We start from the raw sequence: 22,644 nt of genomic DNA on the forward strand, positions 1-22,644 counted from the left end.
ATTCCTGAATGGGGACCATGTCTGACGGGGGGAAATAGGGCTAGGGGCGAAGGGCTCAGGGGCAAGAGTAGAAGAAGATGAATTAAGAGGCGCAAAGCACGGCAGGCTGGAAGACTGTCAGAGATCCAAACCAGTGCGTCGGCTGGCGATGTCGCTACCGGACAGTGAAACACGCGCCCGACCCAAGATTCAGGAAATGATCTTCTTCAATACCACTCAGAGGTTTGACGCGGTCCATATAAAGGATAGTCACAGACAATAGACAATAGGCAAACCTCAGAGCGCTAGATGATTGAGTCGTCTTTGGAGGCAACAGAATCTCTTGAGCCGACATTGCTGTTCGTTGTCGATACTGCGAGTCGGTTTGTCTGGCATCACGTTGTCGACACCCTCCAGGCGCTTGGTACACATCCATCAGGATGATTGGATTGGGAGTTGTTCGCTGAACTCCCGAAGGGCTGGTGCCGTGTTGACAGCACTTGTAGCTCAACATGCGATGTTGATACTCCGTTCTTCAAATTCTGGATACTAAGCAATAACTTAAGTTCTCAAGGAGACTTCGACTGCCTGAAAATTCATGCTATTGTCAACAGGATGGTTCGAGCAACCAACGGTGCATGTGGTTTTGTTGTAGACTTAAGTTACTGTCCGGAGACTGAGGACCTGTCAAGAGTCGTGTCACGGTCTTTATTCAGAGCGTAGCCCACTCAGAGCAATCTCCAGTCACGGATAATCCCATCGTGCAGCCTGCCGAAGATCGGGAAACTTGCGCATGTTCTGCAAGGCTTTCTGATATTCAACATGATTATTGTTCTCATGTTGAGGATGTTGGGCAAACGATGGCCAAGCACACGTTGATTTGTGTAACTTGAAAGATACCAGAAGGAGACAACAAGCAAGAGTCAACAACGGGTCTGCTTTCTAACTTTGTTCACTTACAAATTTCCGCCCATGTCTTTTGTTCTCAGTTCTTCCAAATTTGCTAGGTTACGGACATGTCATTGGTGTCGAAATGATAATTGCATGCTCAGGAAAAGCAAAGAAGAAGAAGAGAAAGTTGAAGTTGCGGATAGCTAAGTACGGTACCTCAGTAGGACTTTGTAAGTCAAGCGTCGTAGCTGTTATATAAGCGACTGATCATTTCATTCCGACAAATGAAGGATAGGAAGCGCGTCCAACAAGGTCGTGATGATCCGTGTCTGATTGGTAGCGTTACGAGTCGTACCGTGAAATACACATAATTCAAGACCTTCATCTATGATGCTTATGCTATCGACCTCTCGACTGTGCCTTTGGTAACACGGTTATCTCGCAGAGGTATACAGAAGCGCTGCTCACATTCTGAGAACCTTCCCCCTCAGCTACTCAGTCATACTACTAACGTTTTCTGCGGGGTGTGCTTTGCTAGTACTTATGCAACGTAGACGACTGATTATTAATGTTGATCATTTGGGCGCTATTTAAGAATTGAGGTGTAACCTTGAAACAAGGTGAAAGTCACTTATGACATCTAGGCAAGGCTGACTCTGATGTAGAGTGTCTCGCCTTCCGGCCCAGTGTTGACAACACTATATGTTGTCAATGGGAGGGAGTGTTGACGACACCATATGTTGTTAATGGGAGTGTTGTCAACACAAGTCACATAATGTTGAGAATTTGAGTACCTCTCCAGTTGAAACACGACGATGAAGCAAAAATGGGCAGCTACCAGTCGGTAGGGTGAGCATTAGACATATTTTTACGAGTACAAGTCAGATAAAAAGAGAAAAAACATAATGTTTCAGCAATACGATCAAGTAAAATGCCCTGTCACAAAAGAATTCTGCAATTCAAGTCCAATTTCCCTGCTCGGACACCTCACTTCAAATTGAGACCTATGTCACGATATGGTCACCTAGGCGAACCCAACAGGATATCCCAGGTCCTATCAAGATGTGTTACTTAAAAGGACGTGTCTCTGGCTTATCAAATACTAGAAAGGGAACTGCAGCGCTGCGCTGTTCACTAGCTTTCAATCTTTTTATCATTACTTCTTCTTTGCCATGGAAAAACAGCTAGTATTGGCAGATCCAGCCGGTCTCTTTTGGCAGACAGCAAAGATAAATGGTCTCGCAATATTTCGGGATAATGCAGCAGGTGTAACAGAAGAGGAAGTCCTTTTTTCTGCTGCATGGGCTCAGCAGAAGAATGTCAAAATTCATTATGCTTTGGGTACAAGATAATGTAGTCAAGGATGAGAGATTCTGATTAAGAAACGAGAGAGAAAGCTATGTGACCCCGTAACGCAGCGATGTGGCAGTGTCTGCGTACTGCCCATATTTGCGCAAGCGACTGATCATTCATTTTGACATGCATGTCCTTCTTGTCAATCAGGTTCAATACAGTCGGATACTAAACATCCGATAAGCCATATGTCTGTTTCACGGCATGAATGGGTTTACCTTCGGTCAAAGAGGGGAACGGACTAAAACGGGAAGGAAGGGTGCAAGTCAAAGTGTCAGTGCTATGAAAAATGCGTTGTTTGCGGTCAGCGTTGAATTTTTTTTGTTGACAGCAGACTAATTTATACAGTGGCCAACACACATACTGAACTGCTCAGCCTTACTCACAAAATGCTTGGTGAAATCAGTTACATCCCATGCGTTCATTCAAGCGGGTGTCACTAATTGATCTACTCATAAGACCAATGAACAAGTCAGGAGAAGAAACTCTTACCGGCCTCTTGTAGTGTAGAATAGGGGCTGCCTGCAAAAAGTTTACCTATTTTAATCTTGAATTACATTCACACCTTCTAATCACATCCATTCTCCATTCCTGCGTCATTCTCGTATGTGACTCGGTCACAATATACCTATCCTAAGTGTCTCCCTGTGCACTACACAATGTGTGGTCTTTGTAAAAGGTCTGCCCCGACTTCCTTTCTGTCCAAAGTTCCGAAACGAGATTGTCACGATCATATCCCAGTACGGCTCGTAAAATTACCATTTACGACGAAACCTCACAAGTTGGACAAGGACACAAGCGGATCTCAAAATCTGGCGAATGAATGTTGACAATTTGAAGTACGGGAAACACTTGGCACTTTCGGAACAGATAGATCAGTAAAGTTTACCACATTGCCGATCTCGCCGAACCTTGCTAAACATCTTGACCAATCTTAATTTAAGAGTTCTGTGATTTCACGAACCTTGAGAAGTTACGACAAGAGGTTGGGTGTAATTCGACGGTAAGCGAAGTAGTAAATGGTGGCTTGTCGATTCTAATTTGTTGTCCCTTTGTGGCATTTTTTTTATCATAGTCAACTTGCATAAGTTATATCAACCAACACAAAATTGGCTATCTCCCGATAAATGGTCCCCAAGTTAGACAAGGATTTTCACAAGCCCGAGTGTACAAAGAACATGACCTGACTTGTTTTAGCTACACTCGTGATAATCAGGATGATGAAACCGAGCTTGACTATAATGTCAATTATAATCAATTTTGCGTGACTCTATGGCGCACAGCCGTGTTTTGCTGACAAACGTGCCTGCTGTCCTTTCTGGCCTCTCTTTTAACAATACAAAACAATTCCTTCTGCACTGATCGTCCAATGTCTAGATCGTTGACACGGACTGGATCATCGTGTTGACGACAACCTGGTTTCTTACTGTTGACAACACAACAGAAACACGAAGTGGAAGGGGATACAAGGAGGTCTAGACAAGAAGCAAAGGGTATCTAGGTGTCACAAGTGTAGTCATATGTGAACGCTCACTGATACACTGGGAACTGTGTGACTTTGGAAGTGAGAATGAAGTTCAGCCATCGCTGGTGACAACGATTTTCCCTCTTGGCCGCGTTGTAAGGGGTGAGCGCTTATCTAAACGATGGTCAGGGCTACAACATACGCGATTTCAAGAGGGTTTTTACCGTCTGACTCAGCTTCTTCATGTCAGTGTGCTCACTCTCATCCTTGATAGATATTGTCGACGTCGCAAACCTCGGTGAGAAGTATTGATTACAACTCTATGGAAGCATTTTAATTTTTCGGTAACAACAACTAGCGTGTCGCGCTTTCTTGCCTTATTTTCGCCTAATCTTGCATTAAAGATCGACGTCGATTCAGAGAGTCGCAAACTCTATGCGCCTGATGTGAACACCAGGCTTCTCTTCGCCACGTGCGTAGGATGATATGATAAAGCATGAGTGGCTCGCAATCCGAAAGATGCTGTCAATGTCCGCCTTCTGTTCACCACCGACAGGTCGACGACATCTATCGACACCAGCATACCTTTCACACCAGATGTCCAGGGTTTTGTCGATTTAGTAGAGGCGTCCACACATCACGTTCCGTTGACAGCTGGGGTGCATACAACGCGGCGCCATATGACCGATCCATCGTTAGTTGGGAGAGAGGGTGATGGCAACAGTCATAAGGTTGAGGTATATCATTCTGTGCTCATCATCCGAGAAACGTGACTGGACCAACGAAGCGATACCTTGTTCCAAGTCTCTCGTAACATGCACTTTGACCTTATGGCAAGTGTATTCTGCTGTGTTATATTCAGCAGTTGGAACTGGGTAGCGTTGCCAACGCTTTTCGTTTCAGTCATCGAGCTCAACCGCAGCTTTACCTTCCCGCCGTCAACGGAGCGTCACTGTGATCCCATGATTGTGCTCATTCAGTCCGACGGCCACACAGACCGCGGTAAGTGGCCCGCATCGATGAATTCATATTCTCTCCCACATACTAATTGCCTGTATCCCAGCGTGTTTGCCTAAGAGTGAAGTCCCAACAAACACGAATGAGATGTGAATCTTGGCGTCGACTGGACTGACTTCAGCGAAAGCGGACTGCAACTTAGGGTGATACGACTTCCAAACTCATTAACAATCGGAACATGCGCACGGCCAATACGGACGGATGCGCTTCTACAGCTCCTCCGGCTAGCTACTCTTCACTAGCCATCTATGTATTGACATTATCCTTGCTTCCCCCTACCTATCATCAAAGAGTTGTAATTGACGAGCTGATACTCCAACAGTTGGCATTTGAATCACTGGGAGAAAAATTACTGACTCGTGATGCACTCCTGCCGTGGCCTTGTGAAGCCTGAGCGTTGGCGCTGTTGGCGAAAGGAGGATGAAGTGTTCGCGACATTGAAGGATATTGAATCTTTGGTTGGTCAGCGGACATCACGAGCACGACCTACCAGGAATTCCTGTACTCACGATTGCGAACCCTTAGCCATGCATTTCTACTTCAGCCGGTTCAAATACTGACTGACGTCCCCACCGGCTTATCATTGTTGAGGTGCGAATTAGTGGTCGGTTCACATCCTGACAACTTGAGCTTTGAGATCCCAACTCGTCGCAGATGGACTTCTGAAGCGCAGTCAACACCCAGCTACACAGCATGATGTTGACAGGGAAGCAGAGTAAGGTGCATTGACTCACGTCCCCAAACCTGAACAATTAGCCATCTCCCCAATAGGCGTCGACGTACTTCGCCATGACTGATCGAGAGTGAAACGCGACCGAGAGGCAAGTATGTTGACAGGGCATGCAATACTAAGCGTTCAATCCTTCAGCGACATCACTATCTAAGAGAAAGACGTGGGCGCTACACTCACCATCGACATGCTTAGCAGGGTACGACCTAGAACCCGACATCATCCACACGTTCGTGTGAGAAGAGTACCATCTTATGACGAACGATACCGAGACAGGCCCGGACGCTCAAATCGCAGAGGTTGGGGTGGTGATGTTGATCGCCCACTCGAAATGAGGTTACTGAGAAGGAGCACTCTTAGTCCAAACGACGAACGACACCGGGATCAGGCCCGGGTGCTCCAGTCGTAGGCTGTAGGGCTGTAGAAGCGTCGGGATCACACGGTCGAGACAGTTCGATCAAGGTCGGGTGAAATTTTACATGACTGCATCGACCTGTGGTCAGTGAGGAACATAGGCAGAGGGGAGTGGAGTTCGGGGGGGTGGGGGGGGGCGAAGGAGATCGAGGAAGAGCACGCGTGATGGTGAGCAGGACTTACCGGGATGACATGACCCGTGCATGCGCGACGAAGCGACTCGACGAGCGGACATGATCTGTGTGTAGGCAGATGTACGTCAGCGAGCGGATGGGATGAGAATATGCATAAAGGAGGGAGATACGAGCTCGAAGTGGTTCAAATGAAGACGGGTTGATGTGGGTTATGGAGTATGGGGATATGTGACGCGTCATGAACCTACGTTGAATGACTTCCGTGATTAAAACAGGTGAGAGTCGTATGTATGGATTGTGGTCGGTGTAAGATGAGGTGACTGGGAGTATACCACTGCGTATAGAGAGAGAGAGAATACGATATGAAAGATGCAGAAAGAAAAGAGATGAGACGATGAGATGAAAGAAATCAAAAGAACGAGTATGAGAATGAGAATGCGAATGAGAATGCGAATGCGAGTGTGGAGTTCCAAGTGGACGTGATTGATACAGTGACACATGATGTCACGTGGTCCGTCATTCCGGCATTTCGGATGTAGCCGCCTCGTGGCAGTATCCGGTCCATTACGTTAAGTCCGAAACGCTCGGTTAGATTAGAGGATATTGCGAGTCGGCGGTAACCGCCGTTGCCGCATATGACGAGAAACACCACGTGAGATCACACAATGCCAACTTGGAGGTTTTTCCAACACTTAAATCAGTCCGAGTTATTCAACTGTTCATGCAAGCTACTTTTCCCCTTTGTTATTCATACCCATCAATCGGTTTGCATCGTGAATCAAACTCTCCGTAAGAAAGTATCGACCGCTCCCATCTCATCAATTCTTGCGCAAGAGGCATACCATCCTCCTCCGTCGATCGCGATCATCCACTATGACATCTTCGGCTTTGGACAAGCTGACTGTCCAGCTGTTCTTTCGGTGAGTATTGATCTCTCTTCCTCACAAATACACTCGGACGGGACATCGTGTGTTGCTAGAGCTTATATTCAACGATATTCCTTTATGATGAAACAGTCCATACGGCGGCTCAGCTGCTTCGGGAGCTGACGAGGAGACTTTGCATAATCTCGTTCGCAACCGATGCAAACCGTCAAAGAGCGCTGGGACTGTCGCTGGTGGAACCGGCAGTCAGTACATCACAGCCAGATACATGGGTTGACGTATCTCGTACAGTGCATATTCTCCCCAGGACAGCGACCCAGTCGGACGTGTGGTCTGGAATCGAAGGTGCAGCTCGTCAAGGTAGGTCGTGTTGGGGAATATAAGGTCGATTCCGTTATCCCCCGCTCACTGAAAGCAATTTTAGCCATCGATAACGGTAAATCCGTCACATGTCTGCTATACGGTCCAACTGGAACTGGGAAGACGTACACCGCTCTCGGACCATCGGACTGGGAGAGACAACCGTTCGTCAACTGGGGTTTGATCCCTCGAGCGATCAGCATGTTTCTTGGGGTGTCTCGTAAACATCTCGGTCTCTTTGTTGAAATGGAGGCGGTCTTCATACGAGGCAAAGAGCTAACCGATTGTTCTGCACCTCGCACCGGCCCATCCCAGGGCGCTGAACACGGCGTGCGTTCGATTCTCGAAAAAACAACTCACGGCCTACTTGTCCGGATTCGTGACATAGCACATGGGTTAGAATTGATTCGCAATGTACAAGACCTTCGAGAAGCAGCCCCGACTGCCCTCAATCCCTCAGGTTCAAGCCGAAACCACATGATCATCAGTCTTGTGAGTTCGGCATGACTGGTCATATCACTGCTGACGATTTTTTCCAGATTCTCTGTGCGTCCGGTGCCCAAGAGTCAAGCAAGCGTGTGATCTCTCGGATTGCCATCGCCGATCTGGCTGGGTCAGAAGGCGTAAGCAGATATATCTCTGATGAAAGATCTCGACATCGCTGACCCAGTTTCACAGCAACATACAGTCCCCGCGTGGGGCGAGGGGAACGAGGACCGGGTCAAGCTTCTGAATCAGCAGGGCGCGGCCATTCGAAAGGAGTAAGTTCTTCTCACTGGAGACTCGCACTGAAGCGCAAGTCTCTTGTCGCTCGGGACATACGTGACCTCCCAAACGACAGTTGCCGCAAATAAGCGAGGCCAGGGAGGCAAGAACGATGCACCATTGTGAGTCTAAAGCTATCGTAGTTGTATCTGGCGCTGACATGTCACAGGTGTCGACACCTCGCTAGCGTTCTAGCCGACTCTGACACCCTGTTATGGTTTGGAACTTTGTCGCTCACTCCGACCCAGAACGCCGCCAATATTGCAACTGCTCAGTACGTGAACTGCCCCGAATCAGCTAGAGATCTACCGCTTTGGCCATACAGTCGAGCATGACTTGGTCATCTCTCTACTTTGCGTTGACTGATATCGATGGACTGCAGGTTCGGAGTGAGTCTACTAACATTCAGGCCCGTACGCCAGAAGCGCAAAGCATTCACCTTGGCTGAGGTGTGTACTCCCTTGATCAAGGCGAACTGAAGCTAGGGATTGCCACTGATCTCTCGCCCTTAAGGTAATTGATGATCAACCGGGCGGGTGGCCTCCATCTGTCGCAACTCAATCCGGAAAGCGAGCACTAATAGAACGTCAAGCCGAGATCGAGCAACTTCGATCCAAGGTTCAGCGTCTTGAAGACCAGAATGCAATATTAGAGTGCGCGGAAACTTTTGGTCATGGTCGGTCTATCGCCAAACGAACTCGGACCAAGATGGAGACAGTCCCTCTCGCGACGGGACCGGGACAGCACGGTCCTTGCCGTACTTGCATGGACGAAGGACGCGGAAAAGTATGTCTAGGCTGCGCCGAGAAAATGGTCAAGGAGATATCGGAGGTGTCTTGAGATTGGTATGCAGAGTTTTTACATACAACAAAGACAGTTCGGACTCCTATGTATACAACGTTTTATAAGTGTAGGTCATGGTCATAACGCTTGAGCTGCTTGAGCGCGGCCATCCTTCCGTACAGCGGAGTGACATCCTGATTATCCGTCATCGTTGCCGTCATCATCTCCCGTCTCAAGCTCTGTCACTCTGCCTTCTCGATCGATCTCGCTCACAGCATCGATAAGCCACCTCTGGCGTTCACCAGCCGCTCTCAGTACATCTGTGAACACTTTTTGTTGCCATACCACCATTCTCGCCAGTTGTATTTTGACTTCGTCAAGGGCGGGTCGATCGGAAGCAAGCAATTCTTGAACAGATGATGATGTACCGGCCACTTCGCTTCTAAGGATGGATCGAATGATATCTAGGATGATGAGCCCAGTATCAACGCGTTCAACATTGGCGACGTAGAGAAATTGGAGTGGAAGTGATACGGAGGGGCTTGCGCTGAACTGTCGGACGTGATCGCAGATCTAGAGGAGATAGCCGGTCAGCAAGCGAATCGGCCAAATGGGCCTGTCGGAAGAAATAGCACCATGGTGCAAGATTGAAACAGGGGAGCTGAGGACTTACAACGGCAGCGTACTCCTCCCGCCAGGCGCTGTCCTTCCTCAGATATACAATCAGGCTGCGACCCTTCTCTGACCTCGCCGGGTTCTCACTCCCGATGCTTGAGCCAGGATTGCAATAATCATAGCCCGCCCACGTTCCCTCGGCTTCAAAGAAAACCAGCCCGAGGAATCGCCTGAAGCCCATCTTGGCGTTGCGCATGCCGGTGACTCTATCCCATGTTCTCAAAGACATGCCTCTGGTCAGGCGTCCTTCTCGAGTCAACCGCAAAGGATAATCGATCCTCACTCCTGCTGTAGCTGTCGAAATACCGATTCCTGCTAACAGTAGGCCCATCACTTCGTCCGTCAAGCCTTGCGATCCTTCTTTGCCGATGAGGTTTTGTACGATGTCGGTACATCGCAAATCGAACGTCGAGAGGGCTTGCGTGGACCAGGGTGCCGAGGAGGATATGTTGCTCGACGCGGTAATAAGCGAAGGTCGGAAGTGAAAGTCTCCGGCCGGAGGGTCCAAGTTCACAGTGCTGCCCGGACTGTTGACTAGACGTAGAATGTAGGGTCGGATGGCTGAAGCTGCAGACATAAAATCGGTAGAGGCAGGGTGAGATCCATAGTCCAGGGCAATCATGCCGAGGTGGGACTGCGATGCGTTATGACGTTCGATCAGCGAAAAGTCAAGAATATGTTATTTGGTGAGCGACTGAATGCCAGGGTATGAAAGAGGTGTGGCATACGGCAGCATCTAAGGGGTCCCGCACAGAAGACAAGGAGACAAGTAAGAGCAAGGATTGTTACACGCAGGGTGCGGGGCCAAGGCTGAGGGGCGGGAGCTGAGGGCGAAGCCTGGACCGACCGTGATAACGAGGGACGATCGAGCAATGTGTTCACGGAAATTGCGACGTTCAAGAATTTGCGCCATAAGTATACGACACTTACCTTGAGGGTGGGTAGAGGACTTGTCCTTTGACTCGGGCCATAGGAACTCTTGATGGGCTTGATCGTCCGTGAGATAGGTACCATCTTCACTCTTCGGTCCACTACAGTCGAGTCGCCGCTTCCATCTCTCACCAAGACCATCCCTTTGGAAAGGAAGGGTGAGCCCGAGACACCACCGGGATCTTCCGGTATGTCCGAAGCTGAGGTGGTCCAGGGTATGCCTTTCCCTTCTGAAGATTGCCGGAAGTACTGAAGACATTCGTGATCTTCAGCCAAACAACGGAGGCATGAGGTCATCTGAATAATCGAAGATACCCGGTCCTCTTTAAATGATGTACGAGTATCGGGAAGACTGACTTCTTCGGAGAGCCGAGCAAGACGGAGATTGAGGAAGATGCACCTGAAGGCAGGTTTGTCGCGCTCCCGGCACTCGCGACAGGGACGGTCGGGGCTGGATGTGAGAGACGTTAGCTCTTTCGCTCGTCCCCACGTCAAAACGAGCCGAAACCTGACCAGAAGCAGGCATGAGACAAGTGCACGACCAGCACAGTCTTTGTCATTGAAGGTAACTCACTAATACATGTTCGGCGGTAATGTCAGCCGACCTGTGGAAGTCCAGCCAATGCCCAGGATCTCTCGCAGATGTTGGTTACCAGCAGCAAGTATCTTGACTAGGTATTGTGCCACGCACTCGTCAATGATCGTTTGTGGGTGGAGGAGCCCGGTGGCTCTCGCTGTTTCTGGTTGGAGATATACATCGTACCCTTCAGACGACTCGGGATTGACAATGGGACCGCTAGGTACGATTTTGCTCAGTATCGTGTGCACACCCGGCGAGAGTTGATAGTATTTCTCCATCCAGGTCAGGGACGTCTGCCTCTCAGCCATACTCGAAGACTCGGGATGAACAGTGGCCTTGTTTCTGTGACCTCCTCGACGTGGACGTTTTCTCCTCGGCGAGCTTCTGGTGAGCTCGGATAGTGTCTCTGTGTCGCCTGAACGTTTGTCAGCTAGGTGGCTGAACTCTCCAGAAGTCACTCAGGACTCACTATTCAAGCTGACCACGGGCAGGGCAGAAACGCTCTCACCCTCACGAACCACTGTTCTTGTGTTGTCCAACTGCTGGACAGAGCGGTAATCTGTTGCCCCTCTTCGTTTGCTACTGTCTATTGCGATGTCGGACTCGGATTCTCTTCGTTTCCCGCGCTGGCTATATGAACCTAAATTTTCGTGCTCCTGGTGTACTTCTCCTTCTTCATTCTCCTCTGGGACCTCAGGAGAGCCGAGGACCACTGTATTGAGCTGGACGTCGGAGATTCCCGGAATGGCGGGACCGTCCTCTAACACCTCCGTCTTCTCAGGTGGCACATCTCCCGAAGTGGAAAAGTCGGTCCTCAGTCTTGTATTTCGCTGCTTTGGCCCTTTACTTCGGGAGACAAAGCTGCATCCGGATTTACAAGATGCACAGCTGTCACCGGAGCCTTTCGCCCGACCGGCAGCGTACGATGCGTGTCGAAGTGGTAACAGGCAAAGAGTATTGCTTATGCGGCATGCCTCGCAGGCTTCCGCAGGATCTACAGCACGGAATGATTCGGGTTGATGAGCTCGACGGACCTGTGCGACAGATGGAATATTCAGCTCTGTCGTTGTGTAACAAATCGAGAAGATGGCACATACCGTCAACAAACGCTTCGCTTGATACAGCTTTTTGTAGGACTGGACATACGTCAATTCGTCGTGGGTAAGCCCTGTGTAGTCGTTTTCGGGGATTTCGTATCGTGGCAGAGTCGTTCCCTGAAATGATCGCGGAATTAGCAGTGTACCAGCTTCAGCACCAAATATCTTAGAGCATGGGAAGTACAGTTCCCCCAACAAACCTTGTACTTCGATAGATGGCTGGTCATGACCTTGTGTAGTATGGACAGATTGTGTTGTGTGTTGGACATGGCTTGTAAAGTGGCCACAGCCGAAGTTTCTTCGGCAGTTCGAAGAGCATTCTGACGGGTACGATGACTGGCTTGGCGAACGTGAGACTCGTCCGTCAGACGTTGAGACGGCTGCTGTGTCGAAGCATACGGATGTGATCGAGAAGCCGCAGTAATCGATAGAGATTGAATTGATGGTTCACGAGACGGCTGCCGAGGCATTATAGGATGGATATGAACAAGACATCTGAAAGAGAAGAAGTGAAAAGATTGAGAAAAATGTGAGAACTAAACATTACGAAGGGAAACGACGCGTCGGGGAAAAGCTCCGGCTAGGATGCATGACGTGGCATTCAATACTTTGATCACGTGACCCTTGCTTATCAGCTCGAAAAACACCGAGTTATTCAACCCCAACTCGGAGTGAATCACTTTTCATCTTTCTTTCAATCATTGGAATATCTATGTTCGCTGACATACATAGCTACTATCTTCCCAATGAACGGATCCAAGGCAAGCAGTTGTGTCCGTCATTCCGAGACCAGTAACAAGGCATACATACTCCCTCCGCCACCGGGATTCGCCTTGCCAGAAAGGGGGATACCTCTCACACCCAGACGCTCAATTCCGGGACAAACACAATCGTTCCATGCAAGACCGCTCATTTCGACCCCAGCCACCAGAACTGCAGCCTCGACAGGAGAGCGATACGATGTCGGTACTCCAGCTCGGAGTCTACTAAGGAGGTACAATGTAATGAGTGGTGCATGGACTAAGGATCTCGGAAAGCAGGTAGCAGAGGTAAGCGATTTTTTCCACTGATTCAATGCTGTTCCTATCCGCTCCCCCGCCCTGCGAGTTTGACGACTCATCTTCTCCGCCCGCGCAGAGTGTTGATGGTGGTACTGAGACTATGGTATTTGTCTTGCCACTCAGGTCAGCAACAAGTACGGAGTCGCGATCAACGCAGAAGATATTCGAGCCCATCCACTCCACCTCCCCGCTCCACGGCAAGTGATGGCCGATCTGATCGTTCAAAGGGGTCATCGACACCCCGCAGATGGCTACGAAGAAGATGGTGAAGCTCATAGAATCGCCACTTCGAGTGGCAGACGAATGCAGTATCGGCACAGACAGGAAAGGGAGATCTCAGCCGAACACCGCTCTGGAAGATCAGGTTCTGAAGGCTGGTCAGATGGGGGTATGGTGGGAGTGGAGACCGCAGCCAGTGAGCCTGCAGAGGAGCACATCAGCGAACAGGAGGCTCAGTCGGAACTTGCGAGTAAGCTCGCTCCGACTACCCGCCAAGCGAGGTCAGGACTGATGACAACCAAAATCTCTCTAGTTGGAACTTCAGCCTTCCTCGACGATTCATTGCTGAACGGTGACGAGGGTATATCAGTCGAGGAACTACGCCACGGCAGTCCTGACCTAGATAGGGAGTCTGCCATTCCAATGGCTGCGATCCGCACTACCGACAATAATGTGTTGTCCAGACCGAATTCTGACTGTCCAAAACGCCGGGCTTCAACCACGATGATCCGGATGTCGAATACGCCTCGACCAGGCAAACGACATCGAGTCGGTCCTAGTCCCTATCAGCGACAGCCAGACGAGCGAGGCTCTGGCGAGGGTCCGGAAGACGGCTCTAGCGCGCCTTCAGGTTCGGCGAGCGATCCGGACTTCGACCTGACCCAAGAACTAATTGATAGCCCGCAAGAGGAAGACGACGACGACGACGACGACGACGACGAGTACCAGGTTCAGGATCAAAGCGAGGAGGACGAGGATGACAACGAGGAGCAAACCTTGGTCGGCTCACGAAGAGGATCGGAACCCAATTCGACAGCCCAACCTCGCACTACCAAGAGCTTACTATACAGGTCGACCATTAGCCGCCTCCAAGTGAATGGTTCGAGGCAGCAACATACTACTCGAGGACGAGGTGGGGGCCGTAACACCGGCCGCAACAGTGCCAACCCGTCCACCATCCGGTCCAACAAGAACAAAGATCGGAGGGACCAAGAGTGGATGTGCGCCACCGACTTTCTTGCCGGTACCCACGACTCACTCCTCAATCTGGCGAGCGAGCTCATCGAAAATGGTATCGATCATCGCCAGAACCAGGATAAGGACGAATCAACCTTAGATAATCTCGAAGACCAACTGCTCGCCATCGCGCAAGATCAAGATGAGGACGAGCAGGCCAGGATCGTCGGTCCGTTAATTGATTTCGTGCTTCAACTGTGCAAGGAGACTGGAGATCATATAGGGTTTATAAGATGTCAGTGATTTGTCCTTACTGGAACCGCTCTCTGAAGTGAGACAAGATGTTTTTACTGATCTTGAGCTCTTTGTCAAAGCCGCTCAAGGACGGATGGGCCGATCTTCAGCCGCCAAGAGGATTGATCTCACAAAAAAGTTCAAAAGGGACTATGAGGGGAAGGAGTTTGAAGGCTGATAGACGACTATTGTTCAGCGTTGATCAGATGATGGCATGACAATGGTCAATGAGAAATGTCATTCAGGGCTATACGCAATATTTGAACGAGTGTTGCGCGGTTGGGGTGGTGCGATACTTGTGGGCCTTCTGAAGCAACTCACAAGATCACTCAATACACTAAATGTTACTGCTTTCCTTGTTCAAACATTCAAAACTCTCATAGTATCTCTATCGAACCGACCAAAATCACCTCACCGCACACAAATCATTCTGGTTTTGTGGAAATCAATATGGTACAACAGCAACATTCGCTTTCTAGATCATCGAGGTCGTGCAGTAAAATGGCGTCGATTCTCAGCCTCTTTCGAAACTGCCTCCAGAACGAGTCTTCAATTTCGTGTCATTCCTCTAGGTGGCTGATATGTGGTTGGTGTGCTCGAAGTTCTGCTGAGACCAGATAGAGCATGATCTGTCGGCCTGTCGTGGTTGTCCGATCGCTTACAAGTCAGACATTTGTTGACGCCGGCGCCGTCAAGCCTCTAAGTCACTGAATTGGTGTTTCCAATCGATATTGATTTCTTCTGTACGGAGTAGAGGTCTGGTATGGGGGCTGTTTAAAGACCAAGACATAGTCCTACCCTTGTTCCATCCAATGCTTTGTTGGCCTTGCTCAGATTTTCTCCCCTGCTCAGATTTTCTCCCCACAATTTGAGCCGCACAAAGATGGACTGAATGGAGAGAAATTTTACAGATCTATTGCCCACCCGACGATGTAATGTAAAACTGCAGAGATGACTGTGATTCTAACTACCCATAACTACCCATAATCGTATTGTGCAATATGAACAACTGGTACGTGTGACCATTATCGGTTGTATACGCCTAGAGACGGGCTTACAAAATAAGATGACAGTTGAACCTCGACCATACGGCATTTGATGAGTTGGCGATACCCTCTGTCGTTCGGAAAGACTCATCCTATGCATGCAGGAACTCGCCGGAAGAGGCACACCGGAGGAGGCAACAGATAAAGCCTATGGGATCTATGTATACCTGATGACCATACCATACCTAAGCATGAATGAGCCGCGGACGGCGCGGGCGATATCTGATGCGGAACCGATTTCATTCTGATGCGGAATTGATGTCATTCTGATGCGGAACCGATTTCGTTCTGAAGCGGAACCGTTTTGCACTGATGCGGAGAATCGCGGGCTGATGCGGAATGGTCTCGAACTGATGCGGAATGGAAAAGCTAATGCGGAATTGATATCGGCGTTGCGGAACGGGAAAATGCTGACGCTGACACCGAATCTTCTTCTGGTACGAAATCTATTCTTTCTCTTCCCGAATTACTTCTCAGAAGGCAGCCTTTGTCTTCAGCTTCTCGTTCTCTGTACTCATAATCCCATGGAGGATTGATGCACTTTGAAGCCAAGAAGGCGCAGTCTAAGATTCTTGATCACCAACCTTTGACAAGTGTGACCGCGAGAAGACAGAGAGACTTGGCGCCCGCTAACGCCCGATCACAACTTTTCATTAGCGGTTGGCATGTGCCTACCACCTGCCAATCACTCCCTTCAACGACATGCCGACATGAGCGAGCCGACATCGACCACCTCGGCCATTTTGTACAGCAAGCTGGTGCCCCACCGGCCAAATAAAGAGAGTTCCAATCTTGTACACATCACGGATCAACAAAGCCCAGTCAGCCCATATCGCCGTCTGGGACAACATGCGCAGTTCCATGCCGGAAGGGCTGTTTTACGATTTGGCGATTTGTTTAGACACAGCGCTTGGTCTGCTGTTGCTCGCAGCTGCGTAGACTCTCTGCTCGCCACTCGGCCTGAGTTCGAATTTGACTTCGGATCGGACGCACTGCTGAGATCTCAACTTGACTCAACGTCCTACGAGGCGTTGGAAACATTGTACCTCTGGTGTGATGCTATTGACACGATGTATCATCTCTCAACGGACACAGCCCCCAGATCCCAGTCACTCCGGCACCTGTGAGATTCTGAGACCGTGAGAAAGTTCAAGATAGGCGTCAAAGGAAGCAAAAAATCCCGTCAAGGTACGCGCGCCTAGTGACGTTTTTTTGCCACTGCCACATTCGGCATAATCCCGTTGTGTTGTTGTTCAATCCCACTCATCTACATCGCTTTACGTCTCTCTCTCTCTTTCAGCTCTTTCATCACATCGACAATCAACCAATGGGGTAATCAATGGGTGACCATCTCTTCCGCATCCCGCAACCCTTACCCATTCCCATCCATACATCATCCATACCTACTTCAGTCCTCAGCCGTCGACTCGCTTCTTATCCCCGGCTCCCTCGTGATCGCTACTTCTACCAATCCGGTTACCACGGTGGTCAAACTCGAGTCACCGACAATGGCGCTGCTCTCGTCGACAGACCAGTCATCTACTACGGTTATCATGAGATGCTAGATCGAGTCATACAGCCCGAACTCAAGCGTATCGCAGACGTCGTCGATCAGACTACCGACCGTCATGTCCAGTCTTGGGCGACCACTGCTGGTCTCATGTTCGACCAACATCGGTCACAATTAAGTACGGGCGAGATACCTCTTCAATCCTTTCTTGACACTTGCTACATCAGGGCGGTCAACGCCTATCTCTCTGGACAATGGTTTCAGCTCTCACCTGAAGTCTCGTTCTACTGGCGGATCGTCACAAATGGAGTAGCCGGTCAACCGGATTTCGAGCTTATCTGTCAGATGAGATCTCCACATCAACCGCCGGGCTCGAACTGGGTGCGACAATTCTTGAGGAACGAAGTATGCTACGAGAAGGTACTGGCAGTGGTAGAGGTAAAGACCAAGGTCGCGTTGTCACCCGATTCTCTACTTGCGATTCAAGCGCAGGTCTATGATCAACAAGTGAGTGTTTTGTCGAGACCATGTCCGTTAAGCTGAAGCTGATCCTGCTCATACAGGTATATGTCGGAACAAATTGCGAGTCTGTTCTCAACATGAGAAGTAATACACTCTTGGTGACGGAGGATGCAGAGTTACTCAAGCAGGTGAGTACCTATACTTCTTTATCTATTGTGTATCACTGATGATAGATCCCAGATGGCTACTGAGGTCCTCTCTCGGAACGTGCGCATAGCTGTGTTGACGAATGCCGAGATGTACAGCGTTTTCTGCCGGACTGATCCTGCGAATACGGACTCCGTCAACATATCTATGTCGCCTTTTGTCTTGGCCCATTCCACTCCCGATAGCGATCACCTGTACAATACCCCAGTGGGACTCCTTCTAGGTGTATCGATATACGCCATACGAATCGAGGGCCTGTCGGTGTATACAAAGTTGGACACGCCTCCAGAACCAGCACCTCCCGCCCGACGTGAAGAAGAGCTCGTTGTTGCCAATGCGCCTGGTAGTAATGCGGCACAGCAGCACGAGTCGTCATCATCAAATGCACGACAAGCGGGGCCAGAGAGTCGAGTTGATCTTCTTTCCCTATCTTCCCGGAATGACTACTCGGAGGACCAGCAGCAAGCTTTGGCTTTAACGCCGCTCTCTGTGACCGCGTCCGCTACATTTACAAGATCACCACCATCGTCACCACCTTCGTCACCACCCTCATCATCATCTCTTCACACCCCATCAAGACCTTCGTTCTCGATCACATCGTCGGCCTCACCTCATCGACGTCTTGTGTTGTCATCCGATAGCGATGAGGATGGTTCGATCGGCTCTGGCATTCTAATCGCCAAAACCGATGGCGACAAGGTCATCCACACTCCTCGACTTTCCCCGCATGCTGTCGTGCTCGATGAGAGGGACCGGGAAAAGATATCTGCTTTGGTGAGTAGTCTTCGCACATCTGGTTCATGGCATTAGCGGTGACTGACCCGCCGTCCAGCTATGCTCCGTTGACATCGACATTCGGTCCTGTCAGACATTCGATCCACGGGTTGGCAGGCATTGTCCTCAGATCTCAAGTCTTCGATACCCACTTCGTGGTCCGATCCACTTCGATCCCTCGATATCGACTCTTCCAGTACTTGCCTTCGATAGCAACGATCCTCAGATTACCAAGGCCGGGTCGATCACTATCCAGCTCGGGGCCTGTCGGGGGTTTGGCTCCTTATGGGATGCATTTGAGGCCCGCCTGTCGGTGGCATCTTATGAAGCCGGTCCCGCTCTAATGGTCAAGATCACTGATCTATCGGCATTCCCACCAACCTCCACCTCGTTGTACACTTTGGCAAGACCGCAAGCTCAGGAGTGTGTCTTACAAGAAGTGCATCTGTACGGATCTGCGCTTCTCCCTTTACAGGGTACGATTGTACCCTATTTCTACGGAATTTGGTCAACGGCTGTGCAAGGTAGCGAGCAGGATGAGGTATGGTTGGGTATATTCGATGATGTGGGAAGGCCGTTGCCTGAGTCGGAAAAGGGTAACCCTGACATTCGGTAGGTCACAAGTGTCTGGCCCATGAGAGCCGTATCCAATGAATGACCGCAAGCTGATTAAGGCTTTCGTTCTTGCCTCTCATTTTCCCCGTTGCGTTGGCATGGTGGTTTTGATCTCACGATGCTCCTGCACCATCCATCAGACGTACCATTCGCCATCTTTACGAGGTGCTACACTCTCACGGGGTCCTCCATAACGATGTCGACTGGCGACATGTTCTCTGCCCCAAGCCTGATGCTCTCTGCTCCGATCCACAAGGCAACACCGTCGTATCAGCACCTTTTGATTCCGAGAAGATCCGACTTATCGATTTCGATAGATCTCGAACCAAGGAATCGTTTGGAAGACAAGAAATGAATGAACACGATCTCGAGAGATTGTGGAGAACGAGATGTGATCGTGAGATGGCGCAGGTCGAAATCATGTTGGGTGTTCTCTTTGGCGAGTGATCAGACCTTCGAGTGTATTGTATGACGACTTTTATGAATGTGAATTACGAGTCCTAGCTGTACATCAGCCCATGATTCGGATTCGGGAGTGGATTCAACTAGATGACGAGCATAGGTAATCCCCGCATGAAGATGCTGAACTCCTTACGGCAGTTACTACATCGACATGAACATGCATCCGCTGCGTGTAAGCATATTCGTCCGTTTCATCACGAACTGACCACCCGCGCTCATCGGCGCTAGACTGATTGCTTGCCCTTGGCCTTGCCTCTCGTTTTCGCAATTTGCTATTTCGCAATTACACACCACTCTCGGCGGATTTGCCTGGATTCCGACACGAACAAGTAGCCATTCTACCTGCAAATCAACTGAAAAACCGCTTCTACCGTTATGGTTGCCAGGAGTCGCGTGAGGCAGGAGAATGTTACTGATCCATGGTGGACTGACCGACAGATGCAAAGGGTCTATCTCGCCGATCAGCCGGCAAACACACGCAAAACCCATAGTTATCATATACTGCCGCTGTACAGGCTAGACCAGTCTTTCACCGCGACCCTCTTTCTCCATCCCCTCGCATCCGATTATCCTCCCTGCCACCTCTTCCACCTTTGATACACCTGCTGGGTCTCTTTCCGCGCTCGCGCCTTTCATTGTGTTAATCGCGGCTGATTTGTCTTGGGAGCCGGACTCGGTCCAGGCAGAAGAATTGGTGGCGTCGCCGACGGTGGACTACTGTCAGCTCTAGTGTCTCACATGACACGTACTTCTATCACACCCTTGACGTATTGTATGTGACCTTGGATAAGTGACATTATGTTTGAATGTGAGAGAAGCAATGTAAAAGTCGTGTCGATCTATAGGATTTCTCAGGTTTTGAGTGAACACGATCGATCCCGGAAAAAGGAATCAATCGAACGCATCACCGGGTCAAAATTGACCACGCGTCATCAGCGGAAAAGTAAAATCTGTCCGGCTCGTCTTACTTCACGATGCATATGTGTGTTCAAAGCTTATTCTTATAGTATACAATCGCCGTTAGCCCCCTAATAGTATGCAATCGTCATTCAGCCGCTCCCTTTGGGTTAGGGGGTTATAGGTGGTTCCCGGTAGTAGGGGGTTTTGCTGTGTGCATGCTACATGCATGATTTTGGTATCGTTAGAAAGCTCTGATCGCGCTGATTTGCACGATACAAAGCAGGGGCTTGTGGGTTGAAAAGTGGATGTGTGAAGTGGAAAAGAATCCATAGATCCAGGATTATTCTCCTGAAAAAATTGGCTAAGTCATTTGAAAGAACTTAGAGAAATTTTTTTAGAACAGGAAGACCAGCAGAAGACAAGGAAGACAGATTGGAAGACGGACTGGGAAGACAGATGGAAGACGAGAGTGACAGAGTGGAAGACAGAGCCAGTGTTTGGAGTGGAAGACAGATGGAAGACAGCTGTTGCATGACAGAAGACAGTTGTTGCATACTGGAAGACATTGCTAGCTAACTACTGGGCAGTCTCCTCCTTCTTCTTCTCCCTCAAGTTCCTCCTGTTGTTACTGTTCCTAATCCTTTTCATGTGCTTGGTCCAGGTGGCAAGCCTCTCCTCTGCCAAGAACCTTTCAGTACCAGTCATCAACCTGTTCCAGTGTGGCTGAGGACCAAGCTCTTCCATAGTCATGGGATGCCAGCCAGGATTAGTCTGAATCTGAGGCCAATCAGGCTCATCCTCATCATCCACAGTGATGATCTGGTAACAAGTCAGCTGAAGAGGAAGACAAGATGGAAGACAGAATGGAAGACAAACTTACTCTGGTCCTCTTCCTCTTCCTCTGAGGAATCTCCACCACTGGCTGAAGCCTGGATCTTGCACTTGAAATGGTGGAGGGAGCAGGAGAAGACTCAAGAGGAGTAATGGAAGGGCTGGGAGTGGTGAGAACCTTGGTGATGGTGAAATCCTTCATTACAAGCTGGAAGACAAGTGATGAGTCAGTGATGGAAGACAGAATGGAAGACAAGGAAGACATACCTCAAAGGTCAATTGACCTTCATAGTGGACATTGTTCTGGGTGCAGTTGATTGTCACAGTATGGGTGTTGGAAGACATGATGATGAAAGGTGAGTTAAGAGAAGGAAGACAAATGAAATAGATGCAGAAGACAGGATTTGTATCTTGTGCCTCCACCTGGAAGACAAAATTTTATATTTCCACAAAACTCCTGTGTGGCACTTTTATAACTCCTTGTATAACTCCTTCTGGCAGAATGTATGTGGCACTTGATGCATAGGCTCTAACTGGAAGACATGCATACATACATTGTCTTCCATCATGCATACAAGTCTGTCTTCTGTCTTCCACCTTGTGCATACAATATCAACCTTCACCATACATAATGCATGCACTATAATTTAAATGGTCCCCAACACATGCATCAGTCTTTCAATTCATGCATCAACATCTCATGTCTTCCTGCTTAGGTTGTCTTCTCCTTCTGCATCCATCCATCCATCCATCCATCCATCCAACCAGACCACTCTACATACATACCTTGTCTTCTGGGTTAGGGGGTTAGGGGTTAGGGGTTAGGGGTTAGGGGTTAGGGGTTAGGGGTTAGGGGGTTAGGGGTTAGGGGTTAGGGGTTAGGGGGTTAGGGGTTAGGGGTTAGGGGTTAGGGGTTAGGGGTTAGGGGTTAGGGGTTAGGGGTTAGGGGTTAGGGGTTAGGGGTTAGGGGTTAGGGGGTTAGGGGTTAGGGGTTAGGGGGTTAGGGGTTAGGGGTTAGGGGTTAGGGGTTAGGGGTTAGGGGTTAGGGGTTAGGGGTTAGGGGTTAGGGGTTAGGGGTTAGGGGTTAGGGGTTAGGGGTTAGGGGGTTAGGGGTTAGGGGTTAGGGGGTTAGGGGGTTAGGGGTTAGGGGGTTAGGGGTTAGGGGTTAGGGGGTTAGGGGTTAGGGGTTAGGGGGTTAGGGGTTAGGGGGTTAGGGGGTTAGGGGTTAGGGGTTTAGGGGTTAGGGGGT

At 49.6% G+C, this 22,644-nt stretch overlaps 5 protein-coding genes across 5 annotated transcripts; 3 read left to right on the forward strand and 2 right to left on the reverse strand.

Annotated features, from left to right (window-relative positions):
* Positions 1-6,856: 6,856 nt before the first annotated feature.
* Positions 6,857-8,832, forward strand: IAR55_007208 (uncharacterized protein; the record flags this gene model as incomplete). The annotated part of the gene is made up of 9 exons (XM_066950281.1): positions 6,857-6,903; positions 7,000-7,112; positions 7,159-7,227; positions 7,292-7,719; positions 7,767-7,850; positions 7,906-7,988; positions 8,162-8,266; positions 8,375-8,441; positions 8,506-8,832. 9 exons carry the CDS (start codon positions 6,857-6,859, stop codon positions 8,830-8,832), a joined length of 1,323 nt encoding a protein of 440 aa, XP_066799246.1.
* A 141-nt stretch (positions 8,833-8,973) lies between these two features.
* On the reverse strand, positions 8,974-12,527 carry IAR55_007209 (uncharacterized protein; the record flags this gene model as incomplete). The annotated part of the gene is made up of 3 exons (XM_066950282.1): positions 8,974-9,348; positions 9,449-10,084; positions 12,258-12,527. The coding sequence occupies 3 exons, from the start codon at positions 12,525-12,527 to the stop codon at positions 8,974-8,976; spliced, it is 1,281 nt and encodes a 426-aa protein (XP_066799247.1).
* A 276-nt stretch (positions 12,528-12,803) lies between these two features.
* IAR55_007210 (uncharacterized protein) lies at positions 12,804-14,766 on the forward strand (the record flags this gene model as incomplete). The annotated part of the gene is made up of 3 exons (XM_066950283.1): positions 12,804-13,106; positions 13,242-14,589; positions 14,669-14,766. 3 exons carry the CDS (start codon positions 12,804-12,806, stop codon positions 14,764-14,766), a joined length of 1,749 nt encoding a protein of 582 aa, XP_066799248.1.
* Positions 14,767-16,973: 2,207 nt separating this feature from the next.
* On the forward strand, positions 16,974-19,203 carry IAR55_007211 (uncharacterized protein; the record flags this gene model as incomplete). The annotated part of the gene is made up of 4 exons (XM_066950284.1): positions 16,974-17,651; positions 17,708-17,794; positions 17,847-18,587; positions 18,646-19,203. 4 exons carry the CDS (start codon positions 16,974-16,976, stop codon positions 19,201-19,203), a joined length of 2,064 nt encoding a protein of 687 aa, XP_066799249.1.
* A 1,937-nt stretch (positions 19,204-21,140) lies between these two features.
* IAR55_007212 (uncharacterized protein) lies at positions 21,141-21,740 on the reverse strand (the record flags this gene model as incomplete). The annotated part of the gene is made up of 3 exons (XM_066950285.1): positions 21,141-21,383; positions 21,445-21,603; positions 21,663-21,740. 3 exons carry the CDS (start codon positions 21,738-21,740, stop codon positions 21,141-21,143), a joined length of 480 nt encoding a protein of 159 aa, XP_066799250.1.
* Between the last annotated feature and the right edge of the window lie 904 nt (positions 21,741-22,644).

This window comes from Kwoniella newhampshirensis, chromosome 16 (genome assembly GCF_039105145.1).
Source record: "Kwoniella newhampshirensis strain CBS 13917 chromosome 16, whole genome shotgun sequence".
In the NCBI taxonomy this organism is placed as follows: domain Eukaryota; kingdom Fungi; phylum Basidiomycota; class Tremellomycetes; order Tremellales; family Cryptococcaceae; genus Kwoniella; species Kwoniella newhampshirensis.